A 14,578-nucleotide genomic window follows, 5' to 3' on the forward strand; every position below is an offset into this window, starting at 1 on the left:
TCAGTATAACAATTCATTCTTTAAACAGCTTTTCGTATGTATTAATATTCCTTTATAAAAACTATTTTTAATATTATTATTACGGCGCACCATTTTCAGATTTATTTCGCGAGTCGTTGACCAAGTCGTTCGCCACCAGCGTTGCCAGACTCACAGCTCGGAATTATTCCAAAACCTGATTGAACTTATGCTAGATTCGGTCAAATTATGCTAGATCCTCATAATTACTAATTCAGGAGTTAAAAAAAAAAAACGAAGTTGAGATACGATAACGTAACTTAAAATACACAGAGAGCAAGAATGCATGGATAGAACTCAATACTTCACGCACCAAAATTTTAACTCAACTAAATTACTGCAGTCGTTGCCAGACTCAATGGCGTATATATGGTATAAATGAATGCAAAGTTTTTGTTTATATATTTTGAAAGAAAATTACTTCGCTGCATAAGCGGAGTTGGGAATCGTCTGCTGGGGGGGGGCAGATTTTTGGTCGGTCTCGGAGCTGTCATTTCAGGTATAAATATGATCATAAAGTCAGAAATAAAGATAGTGAAGTTGTCAAAAAGTTGTAGGGAGAATGGCCCCCATAGCTCCGCCCATGCCTCGGAGTTAAAGGATTAGAAAACCCTGGGTGGAGCCACAAAAGAAAAAAAAGCCCAAAGCCGTTCCGAACTTACTTCGGAAAATAAGACTGCCTGTATGGTTTACCGAGTGTATGAATCAATGGAAGAGGATACATTTCTGGGGAACCGGTCAAAACCCCCACAGCCAAAACCCCCAAACTCAAGAAATGTCAAAACGCCCACACAAACGGTCATAACCCCCACACAAATGGACAAATCTCCCAAATACACGAACGGTCATAACCCCCACAGCCAAAACCCCCACACTGGTAGTCGGTCATAACCTCCAACGGTCATAACGCCCACATAAATGGACAAAACAGCCACACATAGCAACGGTCACAATCCCCACTAAATGGACAAAACCCCCACACAAATGGACAAAAGTCCCACATGCAGAAATAGTCACAATGCCACACAAATGGACAAAACGCCCACACAATCGGACAAATCTCCCACACTCTGAAATGATCCTGGTTGCATGTATTGCCCTTGTAGTTTTTAATAATTTTTTTTATTCCAATTAAACTGATGTTGCAACTATTCTTCTTGGGCGTCATAAAGAGCCACAACAAAGACGTGGAATGAGGATCATTTCAGAGTGTGGGGGATTTGTCCGATTTAGTGGGGGTTTTGTCCATTTGTGTGGCAGTTGTGACAATTTCTGCATGTGGGAGTTTTGACCATTTGTGTGGGAGTTTTGTCCATTTATGTGGGGATTATGACCGTTGCTATGTGTGGCTGTTTTGTCCATTTGTGTGGGGGTTATGACCTATTGTGTGGGCGTTTTGACATTTCTTGAGTGTGGGGGTTTTGGCTGTGGGGGTTTTGACCGTTCGTGCGTTTGGGAGATTTGTCCATTTGTGTGGGGGTTATGACCGATCGTGTGGGCGTTTTGACATTTCTTGAGTGTGGGGGTTTTGACCGTTCGTTCATTTGGGAGATTTGTCCATTTGTGTGGGGGTTATGACCGTTTGTGTGGGTGTTTTGACATTTCTTGAGTGTGGGGGTTTTGGCTGTGGGGGTTTTGACCTAGACCCCATTTCTGCCGTTCTTTTTCTTCCCACGACCAACTTCTTTCTCATCTCCAGGTTTTACGGCTTTTTGATAACTTGCTGAAATTGTGCTAGATTTGGGCAGGATGCTAAAAGCAAGATGCTAGATGCTAGAGACATGCAAATTATGCTAGATCTAGCATCATTATGCTAGATCTGGCAACGCTGTTCCCCACAATAGGCGTGTCGTGCAAGTAACCAATCACACGTCAGGTACTAGCTTTTACCTATTGCTTCCTTCTCACAGCTCAGAACATTGGTAACTATGGATAGACGTACAGCAGTAATTACTTTATGGGAGTTGGAAGGTTATTCTGCAACTGCAGCTAGCAGGCGAGTAGGTGTCCCGGCCTCTACAGGAAGGCGATGGATTCGGAAATATGGTGCTACAGGTCAGGCTGGTAATTTACGATCTCCTGGTCGTCCGCATGTGTCAACCGAAGCTCAAGATGCGAGATTAGTAAACTAAGCCCGGTTAGACCCACTAAGTACGTCTAGACAGCTAAGGGAAGCTTCTCTCTTTCCTGGTAGTAAGCATACAGCTCTGCGAAGGCTTCGTCATGCTGGGTTACGTGGCCGTGTTGCTGCCGTGAAGGAAAAACTCTCAGACGACCACAAAATTTACCGTCTCGCGTTTGCACAGGCGAATGTGGGTCTCAATTGGGAAAACTTAGTTTTCTCAGATGAATCCATATTCACAACATCAAAGGAGGGACGCCGTTTTGTGTATCGTCCGAGAGGCACCCGAAATGACCATGGATATGTGGCTGCTTGCAATCGCAGTGGCCATGTATCTATTTTATGTGACATTATCAGTACTATCATGGTGCCATCTGTACGAGTATTTCAGCCTGATGGTGTAATTCAGTTCCAGCAATACCAGACGCCAATACATACTTCCCATGTGGTTCAGGAATGGTTCGCAGGGCACCCTGAGATTGATTTAATCGACTGGCCGCCTCGTGGAGCAGACCTCAATCTCATGGAAAATATGTGGGCAGAAGTGAAGCGTACTCTAAGGGAAAGTTGGCCTGAGGCAGATCCACCAAGAACTCAGGATGACCTGTGGCATCTTGTTTCCGAAGCATGGCTGGAGGTAGGGGAAGGAGATAGATTTGTCACCCATGTAATAGATTCCATGCCCAGAAGAATGGAGCGTGTAATAAATTCAGAAGGGTCTTGGACACAATATTAATGCCCCCGCCTTAACTCCCGAAAACAGCCCTTTTCAGGGCTACCTAAACGCTTCTGAAAATATTTGTAGAAGTAAACCACTCCTTGTATCCGATTTCTGTGCAATCCTACTAACAAAAAAATGATAATTAGCTGTAGGCTTTGAACTCAAGACCTCTTCAGTGGCAAGTCCGTACTCTACCAGTGAGCTAACATGAACTCGCAAACCCAACCTGAAGAAACACGACTTTCAATTTCTGGTATTCGATGACAATGATGCTCATATACTTTGCAAATGTTGTATTCAACTTAAGATATTCCGCAACACACACACACACTAAACAAAGCGAAAGAGAGAGAGAGAGAGAGAGAGAGAGAGAGAGAGAGAGAGAGAGAGAGAGAGAGATGAATACACAAAAGCATATTCAACGTATTCGAATAAGACTCTAAGTAACGACATTCCGTTCTAAAGAGAATTTGTGTTTCTTCCCGTGACGTTAAGGGGATCGGGAAAAGTTATGTGTCTTGAAGCAGGATACGACTTTGGATACTCTGTTTATACATTTTCTATATCAGTAGGAATATACTGCATTTCACGAATATAAATAACATACTGTAATGAGAATATTGAGAAGTTAAATCTGTATGACAAATAGCTGCAAATAAATACACTACATAACTTATTTATTGCTATTAAACGATTTTCCTAACTTGTATTTAACATTCTCATATATAATACCGACCTACTGTGAAAATTATCTCAGATGTTATATTTTAAACATAATAATTACTATGTTCTACAATGATTATGTTATATATAAACAACTTATGTATTTTAATGTAATTATTTTATATAATTTTTCATGCATTGCGGAAAATATAATTTAAAAAAAAGTATTGACCCAGAGGGGGATCGAACTCACAACCTTATGATTTGAAATCCGACAGCTTACCAATGAGCTAACACAAGAACTTCCAGAACTAAGCTTCTAGCGTTGTATAACGAATCTCAAGATAATTATGACATTCATATCCATTACAAACGCTGTTTCTGTTCTACTTTGACTTTTATTTTAGTACTCAGGCGATAATTATGTTCTATTTCTTAATTTTGAGCATTCTTTTACATATGGAAAGATTCTTTAACGTATTTAAATGTTCCATTACGTATGGAGAGCTAAATGATAAGCAAGCATATGGTGACATTAATAAAAGGTTTCGAAATATTGTATCATTAAGTATTTCAATCAATGTTGCTTTTTTAAACACTTGGTAACAAGTCTTATTATATTTAAAAGAAGAAAAACACATCTGCAAACTTTTTCCCGATTGCAAAGGCTGGCTTGGAGGTTCGAACCTGGCTTATTTTTTCCCGAAGATACCCGAAGCTGGACTTAGAAAATTTTTGCCTCAAAACACCAATAAAGAATGCGCTCAACCTTTTTGAGACAAGGTGTACATTGAAGTGTTCGGATTGAAAACACAACACAACACAACACAACACAACCAACCATAAAATACTATACCTCTTTTTAATTAGCTAAGTGTTTCCCTCGGCTAGATGTTTTAGTTAGCTAAATGTTTTGAGAAAATCTTAAGGGAATTCATATCAAAACCTCCGCTACCTTTCGACAAGCCGTCAGGTGGCAATAGTTGAGAAGTGAGATGGTTAACTTTAACCTAGAGAATTTTTCGGAATTACTAAAGCTCCCCACTGATGAAAGGAGCCGATATAGCTAATGTTTTTACCAGAACAGATAGGGTAAACAAATACGTATAAACAACAATTTCCTGAATTCCTGTACGTGCTTTTTCTTAATCACATCTTCCTCTACCAACCCTTTTATCAGGGTAGTGTTCTGACAATTTACCTCCAAGAACAAATTGTGGGAAGCCATGCTTCTTTGTATCCAGTCACAAATACAGAACATCCGCCTCTCATATGGGAATCCGAAAGAGTTAAGAAAAATAACAAAACCGTACTTTGCGTGGTCTAGATACGCAGGTACATTTATCGTTGTCATCATAGGGTAAACATTGCTTCAATGCGGCTAATTTCCAAGATAGACAGGTGGCCAATTTACAGAGTAATAAGTAACGAATGTTTTTAGGGAAAATGCAGGTTCAAAACGAACCAGGCCAAGATGAGCAGGTGGCCAACTTGCAGTGGTGGCCAAGTTGACAGGTTTTACTGTATAATCTTTAATTGGCCAATGGAACTGTTATTTTGAATACCAGTAACTTGTATTTTTATTCTTGTTTACAGCTGTGTTTGGTTGGGCGGCGACTATTATTCCCCGGGCATATACCTATTATATTTCTACTGCTCTCTTTGCGCTTTTTGGGATAAAAATGTTGAAGGAAGGCTACTATATGTCTCCCAACGAAGGTCAAGAAGAATTTGAAGAAGTACAATCAGATCTAAGGAAAAGAGAAGACGAGGTTAGTACTAATCAAATGCATTTAACATTATCAACAGTTTAAAATCCTGTGATTTTATGTATGTAGATCTTAATATTACTATTCACTTTTCCTTCCATTATTAAAAATCCACAAAACACTGTTTTTAGTGGATGTTTTTGCTTGCCGTTTGTTATCCTAACTTTTCTATTTTTGAATATTGCTATGCTAATACTCGTACAGCGATGATATCATAACGCTTTTGTTGAACAAGGATTAATTCTTGAGCTATCACAGTTTAAATTAGTTTCTAGGCAAAACATATTGTAATTTTTATATTTTCAGTTATTCAAAACTTTTAAAGAGGATATATTGCATGTATTTAAAAATAAAACTTTGATCGGTCAAAATTAACCCTGTCTCCGTCGGGCGAGTGTTAAGCATGGAGTGAGGGTTCATTAACATTCCACGTAGCACTAATTTCAGATTTTTCTTGTGGGAGGGAAGAGATTGTTATCTGACGTTAAGTTTCACGTTTTTGTTACTATACAGTTGATTAGGAAACATGTATTACTCAAACTCAAGGGAAATGACCCCCCTGACATCAGTATATGTAGCGGTCAAAATCACGAATCAATCAAGGAATCAGAAAAAATGGAAGTCTGTAATTTAGAGTTCGAGTTCAGGAAATTTTCTTCTGTAGTGAAGACAAAGTAAATAAATGAATTAGATTCAAATTGAACAGAAGATTGAGTCAGATGTAAATTTTTAGGGTCTCAAGAGATTTTGAAAAATTTGTTAAATTAGAGAAACAAATGAAAAAGAATTTGTAGTGGTACACTTATGTCCAAAATTATTGTCGCATGTATATAAATATGCTGTTGTAGAAATATGATTTGATAACGAATTCTCCCGGTATTTCTTGTAATGTTAGTATGTGTATAATCGGCAAAGGCATGTATGTTGCAAATTGCATGTCAAGAGAGCAGTAAATAAGAACATTAATACGAAAATAAAACTTTCTTGTCCATTTAGCAACATTTTGTTTTACTCCCTCTAATTTTCGTATTTAAATTCTTTTCCTATGAAATTTACCACAAATATACAGTTTCAGATTATACACGTAATATCAGTACCCTGTAAAAGTACCCTGTAAAATCATTATCATATTATATCCTTACAAGAAGACAGTTATAGATATGCGACAATCATTTTGGACATGAGTGTACATATTCTCTTCATAGGGGGCACAGGGACAGTGGCAGGAGGTTAATGTCTGGTGCGATCCCAGGTAATATAATTTTGTAGTATTCAGGGTCGTATTTGTGTTTCTAAGGGTTCTCCAGTTTCCTCCCACATTCGCATTCTACTAATTTATCATAGTCACTCTTCCATTAGTTATCAGTGTCCTTTAGCGTATAGGACATAATTGGACGTTAAATTGGGGCCGGTGGCTCAGTGGTAGAGCGTTCATCTGTAGTGCATGGGGTCCCTGGTTCGATCCCAGCTCGCACCAAATGAACACTTTGATGGACAAACATCGTTTGCGTGAATTTCCTCGGGTTCTTCCCGTTTCCTCCCACTTTCTTCATTCCGCCTTTTCATTCATCATCGTCGTCTTCTTTAGCCTAGCCGGCATAATTGTGAGACGTAACACTCAAAACTTTCATTTAATTTCGGACGTTAAAAAAATGTAGACTACTACAAAACAGAGCATTGGAAGTGTGAGTGACATTATTAATTCTTTACGATGTCTATATTATGTTTTCAAAGCTTTATCCCTCTAGACATAGAGATTTCTTCCATCGCACAAAGTCTTCGTATTTCCGTTGAAAATGTGTTCCATTCCGATGATGAACAATGTAAAACGTAACTCACTGAATAAGACATCGCCTATTTTGCTGAAATAACGTCTGTCACATTCAGACAGAACTTCCTGAAACAAAATTTCAGTTGTCTACAAAATTTTTAACAGACTAATCTCCTATGCGTGAAACTTTCATTCCTGCTGTCAGTAACAATACACAGTATGTCGGAAAATAACGGAACTTGTTTCTTTACAGGTAACCATTAGCTCCATCTATTGAAGCAACGTATCATCGAAAAGCTGGATATTTTGTTCAACAAAACAAGACCAAAATCATAAGAACTGATTAACGGAGTGTCAAGGTATAGCAATAAAAGTGAGTTTATCTGGTATCACCTCGTCACAAAAACACGATGGAGCAAAGAGCCAATATTACATTTTGCTTCAAGCTAGATCAAACATTTACCAAATATTGAAAATAATAAGGCAAGTGTATGGTGACGAGTACTTATCTCATACACGTGTGTTAAAGTGGTATACGCGATTCCAGGACAGTCGTGAGTCCTTGGAAGACGACCAAAAGCCAGAAAAGGAAAAAAAAAAAAAAAAAAAAAAAAAAAACCGATGAGTTGGTGGAATAAGTGTGTGAAATGATCGTCCACGATGCGAATTCGACTTTGAGATGGATGATGGCGGAGGAATTAAATACGATGGAAGACATGATTCACAAAATTTTGAGAAAGGATTTAGAGAAACGGAAAGTCTGTTCTCGATTTGTTCCGCACACCTTAACTGACGACCAAAAACTTATTCGCGTTGAACATTGCAACGACCTGAGTAAAACAGCAAGATAGAACAGGACATTCTTGGGATCGATCGTAACTGATGACAGGACTTGGTTCTTCAAGTACGACCCGCAGACGAAACGCCAAAGTGCTACGTGGAAGTCTCCAGGTTCTCCGAAAGCAAAAAGATTGCGTTTTCAAAACTCACGTGAGAAGACAAGGTTGATCTGTTTTTATGATTCGAAAGTTATATTTCGAGAATTCGTTTCACAAGGTCAAACTGTTAAAGGTGAATATTATCTGGGTGTTATGGAGCGTTTGTGGAAGTGAATCGTTTGCTTAAGGCCCGAGTAACGAGCGCCAGGCAGTTGGTCTATATTGCACGACAATGCATCATGTCACGGAACTGTCGCAGTTCGTGACTTCTTGGCTAAAAAGCAAATCTGTGTGCTTCCACATCCTCCGTAATCTCCTAATGTATCGCCGTAAAACTATTTCTTATTCCCAAAATTAAAATTGGTCATGAAAGGAACATTTTATGACGACGTTACACATGTCCAGTCTGCCGTGACGAGGATCATTGAGGTGATTCCGAAAGAGGACATTAAAATCTCTAATAAAACATTGGTCAAACGTGCCGAGCGGCATATTGATACGGAAGGGATATATATTGAATAAAAAGAACTACAGTTGTTAAAATACCTAATTCGTTTTGTTCAATTTAAAAAGTTCCGTTATATTTCCAACATACTACGTGTAAATGAAATACTTTATGCCAAATTTTCAGTCGTACAGACCTCGTTTACCATTCCTATTTGGGAGCATCTCCAAGTATGAGCTGTGGAGAGTCCAAATGGATATCGATTATTTTAGTAAAGATTAAAGTCTATTACATAATCAGTAATCTTCAAATAAATTAGACTTAGTAACAACTGAAGTTTATTTTGAAGTTTGCATTCATTTTATATTATGTCTAGACATAATTGAACTAAAATTGAAAGAAAGAAAAAAATGCATTAATGGGTTAAGGGTGAACATGAAATTTATACTTAAAGAAAATACGGGATTGTGTTCCTGAAGTCCAGTAAATATCCTGTGTATCTTAATCTTGCTTTTGTGAACTTACTAGTAGTTGCTGGTTGGCCATTAACGAACATTAAATTTTCTAAAGTGGAAAAGCAGGCTTTTCAATATCTTAGTCTTGTCGTAAACTTAAGTTCCGTATTTCTGTAAATGGTATTGGAAAATCCTCTTATTAGCTGAATACTACTAAAATCTTTTCAGTCACACTAGGCAAATACTAGATACTACTTACAAAATGTTATCTTCCGTTGGATGTGTGAGAACTTTTAAATAAAATTGGTACTGACATTCCCGTTGTTTACATGATGTCTTAATTTCAGTATTCAGTTTGTGTACAGAATATCTCAATTTCAGTTTTACTTTCCATGTTTGGAAAAGATCCTCGGCTTAAATGTTCGACCTTGTTGACACCCGTGAGTTTTTAAAGTAAATAGTTAGAATCCACAAACAAGATAATCAACATACGAAATTTAAAATCTGAGCTTTCCGAGCCATGATGCGATGAATCATTTTCAGTCTAAAGTGTATGGTCGGTCCAATTATTGAGCATATGATCAAGAATACTTTTTGACTACGTCTCATAGGGCGTATTTTGAATGCAGGCCCTCTAGAAAATCCTAGTCTCTTCATTTCTTGGCCTATTTGCGATAACATTTATATGATACTCATGAGTACGACAAAATAAAGCAATTATAATAATATTTTGAATAAATGATCAATATTTTTTTTCTTTATTCTGCTTCGGAAGCAGACGGATATATTCTCCACACAAGAATGCACTGTGCTTTCAGATATGGTTTAGTAAAGTGCACATTGTCTTGAACATTAAATAATAATAATAATAATAATAATAATAATAATAATAATAATAAACTGGTAGTTTCACTCGTTCAGTGATGAAGCCAATGCTTTTAGATATTTCGACGCTTTCTTGCTCTGAGTAACTCCTAAATACGTAAAACAAGACTTAGAGCTAATTAGTTTTAAAAAGAATGGCACATTTTGTCTATTAGTATAGCTGTTTTCGAAGAGTAATGTGCATTTTGATTCATATATAGGAATCAGGAGTATTTTGAAGTATTTATTATTTAAAATACTTTTTTTTTTTTTTTTAATCTAATAAGTTTTCAATGTTTGAATTGCTACTGCTTCTTTATAGGAACATAATTAATACGTCATGTTAGTGTGCGTTTAAAGTAGTTAGTTTTTTCTTAAATTACTTTTGGAGACATTGTTACGGCAGTAGTTTTTCTTTCATAACTAACTAAATCGGCACGCAGATGTTGAAAGAAGGCTTCTATATGTCTGCAAATCAAGCTGAAGAAGAAGAAGAATTACCGGGCGGTGCAAACACGATGTCAAATAAGGTTAGTTATTAGTAGTTAGCCACGTAGAGCTGAAGAGAAACTAGATCCGCTTTTAATGTATAATTTTATGCAAGAAAATATGACATCTACTTTTCTTTCTGATAGCCTTCTAAATAATTGTTAAGTGTGATAGTTTCGCTGGAGTGCCGTCAAGTAGTTTTGTTAGAGTATTATCCTAGGAATTTTAAGAGCTGTCAGAAGTAAAAGAGGTGTTAATTTTTCTTGTTCAAAATTACGTATGTAGTATTAGGAGTTTTAAAGAACTAAGTTCACTAAAGTATTCGAGTACTCAAGTTTTCGAAATGTACCTGGATTTACGAATATGAAGTCTACAGCTTTGCTTTGTCTGTTAAGGTACGTATATCACGGAACTATATGGATTATTATAGACAGTTAGTTGATATACGCAGAAACTATGGAAAATTTTGAAGTTTCAACAACAATAATAAAAATCCATGTAATATTTGGGAATTTAATTTAGCAGACTACTTTGGTAGCTACCTATATTATCAAGAAATCCTTAATTCATGTGCTAAATTTTAAGCCGATTTTTTAAAACAAGTTTACGACAGTAAAATATTGTTCCAGATTACGAAAAACTCTTCGCATTTTGCTTTTAAAAAGCTAGCGCAGCGTAAACTGTGATAGTTCATCAAAGCATCATACTTGCGAAGATCAGGAAAGAATTTAAGTCATTATGTTTCGGATTTTTTTTTTATTTTCCTAAATACGAGTCATCCACTAGTAACACATTGAAGTACACTATTTTATGTTTTTATATTTTCCTTTTGTATGAAAAATGTTTCTTTCTACAAAGTGGACGTTGTAGCAAGTAGATTTAATTTAATATTTTTTTCCTTAGAGCATGCAAACTTCTTGTTTAGTTAGTTTTACTTTATGTAGTTATGACTCATGACACGCAGTCACATTCCTTCTCTAATATTTGTCAGGGTGCAATTTACCATTTCATTAGACCAGAAACATTTGTTTAAAAGCAAGGAACTGTACCGGACGTTATGCAAAACAATATTGTTTGTATGAAGTGGAATTTATCAGTAGTAGGGATATATCTTCTAGAGACATTAACTGACAATGTAACGTGGGGTCGAAACCACATGTGCTCCACGGAGATTAATTCTAAGCTCATTTTAAAACTTAAGATATCAAGAAAGTCCTATATAAATTAGCGTAATTCGTCATGTGTGGGAATGATAGAGTATAGAAGGTTGTAAAGTTATTGTGTGAATACATATTACTACTAATACGGCAAATTGTGGAGGCGTTAAAATATTAAATAATACTTTTGATAAAGTGGATACTTTCAAATATTTAGGATCAATATTAACAGACGAAAATCATATTCACGAAGAAATTAAATGTCGACTAAAAGCAGGGAATTCGTGTTACTATTCGGTTCAAAATCTCTTGTCGTCGCGAATTCTGTCGAGGAATTTGAAGCTTAAAATATATAAAACGATAATCATGCCTGTTGTTCTGTATGGTTGCGAAACATGGTCGCTTACTCTGAGGGAAGAACATAGACTGAAAGTATTTGAGAACAGGATCCTGAGAAGAATATTCGGACCCAAGAGGAACGAGAATGGGGAATGGCGGAAGCTTCATAACGAGGAACTACATAGTTTATACGGTTTACCCAACATTGTTAGGGTTGTCAAGTCTAGGAGGCTTAGGTGGGCAGGTCATGTAGCTAGAATGGAAGAAAGTAGAAACGCTTTCAAAGTCTTGACTGGTAGACCCATAGGAAAACGACCATTAGGAAGACCTAGGCGCAGATGGAAGGATAATATTAAGATGGATCTCACAGAGATAGGAATACAAAGTAGAAACTGGTTGCAATTAGCTAAGGATAGAAGTCAGTGGAGAGCTTTTGTGAACGCGGCACTGAACCTCCGGGTTCCATAGGCCATAGAGTTAGTTAGTTAGTTTTTATACATATTACTACTATTACTTTCTTCTTTTTATTATTACTTAATGTGCTTTCGAATTCCACATGCATATAGTTTCGGATTTGATTCGTGATGGAGCTTAAGTAACCCATTTCAACAAGACGTATGGCCTTTTACAGTCCTTGGTCGATTGCAGCATGACGGTTTTTGATTCTGATTACTAAAAATTCTATTGACATTAATTACTTCAGTTACTTTATTGATTTACTTGGGAGTAATATGTTTTTCAGAGTAATGTTGACCTTTCTTCAGCTAGCAATAATAAACCGGACACGATTCCCGGTGATAATTCGCAGTCTGGCTGTTTATTGGAAATATTTAATAAATGCTGTCTCTTAATTCGAAGTGCTTCACAAATGAAGGTACATAATTATATACTCACTTTTACTGACGATTATATATAAAGCTGAAGTAATTTACTGGCCAATATGTTGTGGTTTAAGCGTCTTTTGTTCATGAAACTTCTCAATATTGCTCAGCCGTGTTCTATGTTAATTTATGTATTTGTAGGGAAATAGAAAGCGTTGCAAGATTTTAAGCTCTTACGGAGTCTCAATTATCCAATTTTTATCCTTAAAACCGTTTGAGTATTAATTGTTACCAGTATGCCTTAGTCATGTTGCGTTTTGTGAATGAATTCCCATAATTAGTGTGCTGGTTGCCTGTTGTGCACGTGTGCAGTTTCCTGGAATGGAGCTAGTCTTACTATAGCATGTGCACGGTACAGAGGAAAATCTAACAGAGTGTGAAAAATATGAAAAAAATAATGATACTGCACGTCTTTCGTATCACAAGTATGTGATACCTGATATGTAAACTTAAGTTCCCGAAACAGTCGAATAGGCTGTTTTGATTTTCCCCTTTACTCTTCAAGTGTCTTTGGAATACTTGATTTGTTGAGGTGAATGGCTGGAATTTACACCTTCTGAAAATTTAACTCGAGATTACTCAAAATATCAATTTCCCATTCAAATTTTTACTGTAGTATACCTCTACGCGGTCGCCAGTAGTGTGGTATCTAATCGATATTCATTCTCATTCTAGTTTCTTTGCAACAAGTCCATTGTAACAGTAGCAGCAGTATTATCAATGTGGGTTTGTAAATCCGTGAGGTTATTTCCTACAGTGTAGTGAGCACATAATCATTTACGTACACAAAATGAAGTAGTTCAGTGGAGTAGGATTCGGTGAATGGGTCGTTACTACCAAGTTAATCCACCAGTCCAATCAGTGATTAAAGAATTCGGTAATAAGCGACTTTCGAACATTCGGACTCCAATATGAGATTAACCATCCTGTTAATTACATTAGGGTGCAAATCAGCTATCTTGAAAGTAAAGGTTTCAGTATATCAAGATATGTTGGACCAAACCTAGCCTCAGCAAAGAAAAATATTACCGAAGATTCCGTACTTTATTAAGTAGCATCAGACATTTCCTTATAGTTACTTTGTTCATTTTCTCTGTAGACGTATGAATTTTGTATTTCTCATCAGAGGCAGATGTAGCCCGGAGCCAAGGGGACCTAGGCCCCCCAGTTTTTGAGTGAGAAAAATACGTGAAGCTATTACGTATATATTTTTAAAGGTTTATAGTAAACTCGTGATATATACTACGTGATCAAAAGTATCCGGACACCTGGCTGAAAATGACTTACAAGTTCGTGGCGCCCTCCATCGGTACTGCTTGAATTCAATATGGTGTTAGTTCACCCTTAGCCTTAATGCCAGCTTCCACTCTCGCAGACATACTTTCAAACAGGTGCTGGAAGGTTTCTTGGGGAATGGCAGCCCATTCTTCACGGAGTGCTGAACTGAAGAGAGATATCGATGTAGGTCGGTGAGGCCTGGCACGAAGTCGGCGTTCCAAAACATCTCAAAGGTGTTCTATAGATTCAAGTCAGGACTCTCTGCAGGCCAGTCCATTACAGGGGTGTTATGGTCGTGTAGCCACTCCGCCACAGGCCGTGCAGTATGAACATGTACTCGATCGTGTTGAAAGGTGCAATCGCCATCCCCGAATTGCTCTTCAACAATGGGAACAAGAAGGTGCTTAAAACAGCAATGTAGGCCTGCGCTGTGAGAGTGCCACACAAAACAACAAGGGGTGTAAGCTCCCTCCAAGAAAAACACGACCATATCATAACACCACCACCTCCGAATTTTACTGTTGGCACTACACACGCGGACAGATGACGTTCATCGGGCATTCGCCATATCCTCACCCTGCCATCGGATCGCCACATTGTGTACCGTGATTCGTCACTCCACATAACATTTTTTCACTGTTCAATCGTCCAGTGTTTACGCTCCTTAC

At 37.4% G+C, this 14,578-nt stretch overlaps 1 protein-coding gene across 6 annotated transcripts in view; it reads left to right on the top strand.

Annotated features, from left to right (window-relative positions):
- The window catches only part of LOC145670315 (putative divalent cation/proton antiporter TMEM165), a 151,098-nt gene that overhangs the window by 116,102 nt on the left and 20,418 nt on the right, over positions 1–14,578 (top strand). For 5 of the 6 annotated variants that reach the window (XR_014128256.1, XR_014128257.1, XR_014128258.1 and 2 more), the window contains 2 exons: positions 5,121–5,296; positions 10,210–10,296. Coding sequence is in view for 3 of the 6 variants with exons in the window: in XM_081738805.1 (XP_081594931.1) it covers positions 5,121–5,296; positions 10,210–10,296 (263 nt within the window). In the remaining 3 variants the exon portion in view is untranslated. The remainder of the gene's footprint in view (positions 1–5,120; positions 5,297–10,209; positions 10,297–14,578) is intronic. The other variant, XM_081738806.1, reaches the window with a different exon arrangement.

Source organism: Thermobia domestica, chromosome 14 (assembly GCF_964235325.1).
Source record: "Thermobia domestica chromosome 14, izTheDome1.hap1.1, whole genome shotgun sequence".
NCBI lineage: Eukaryota > Metazoa > Arthropoda > Insecta > Zygentoma > Lepismatidae > Thermobia > Thermobia domestica.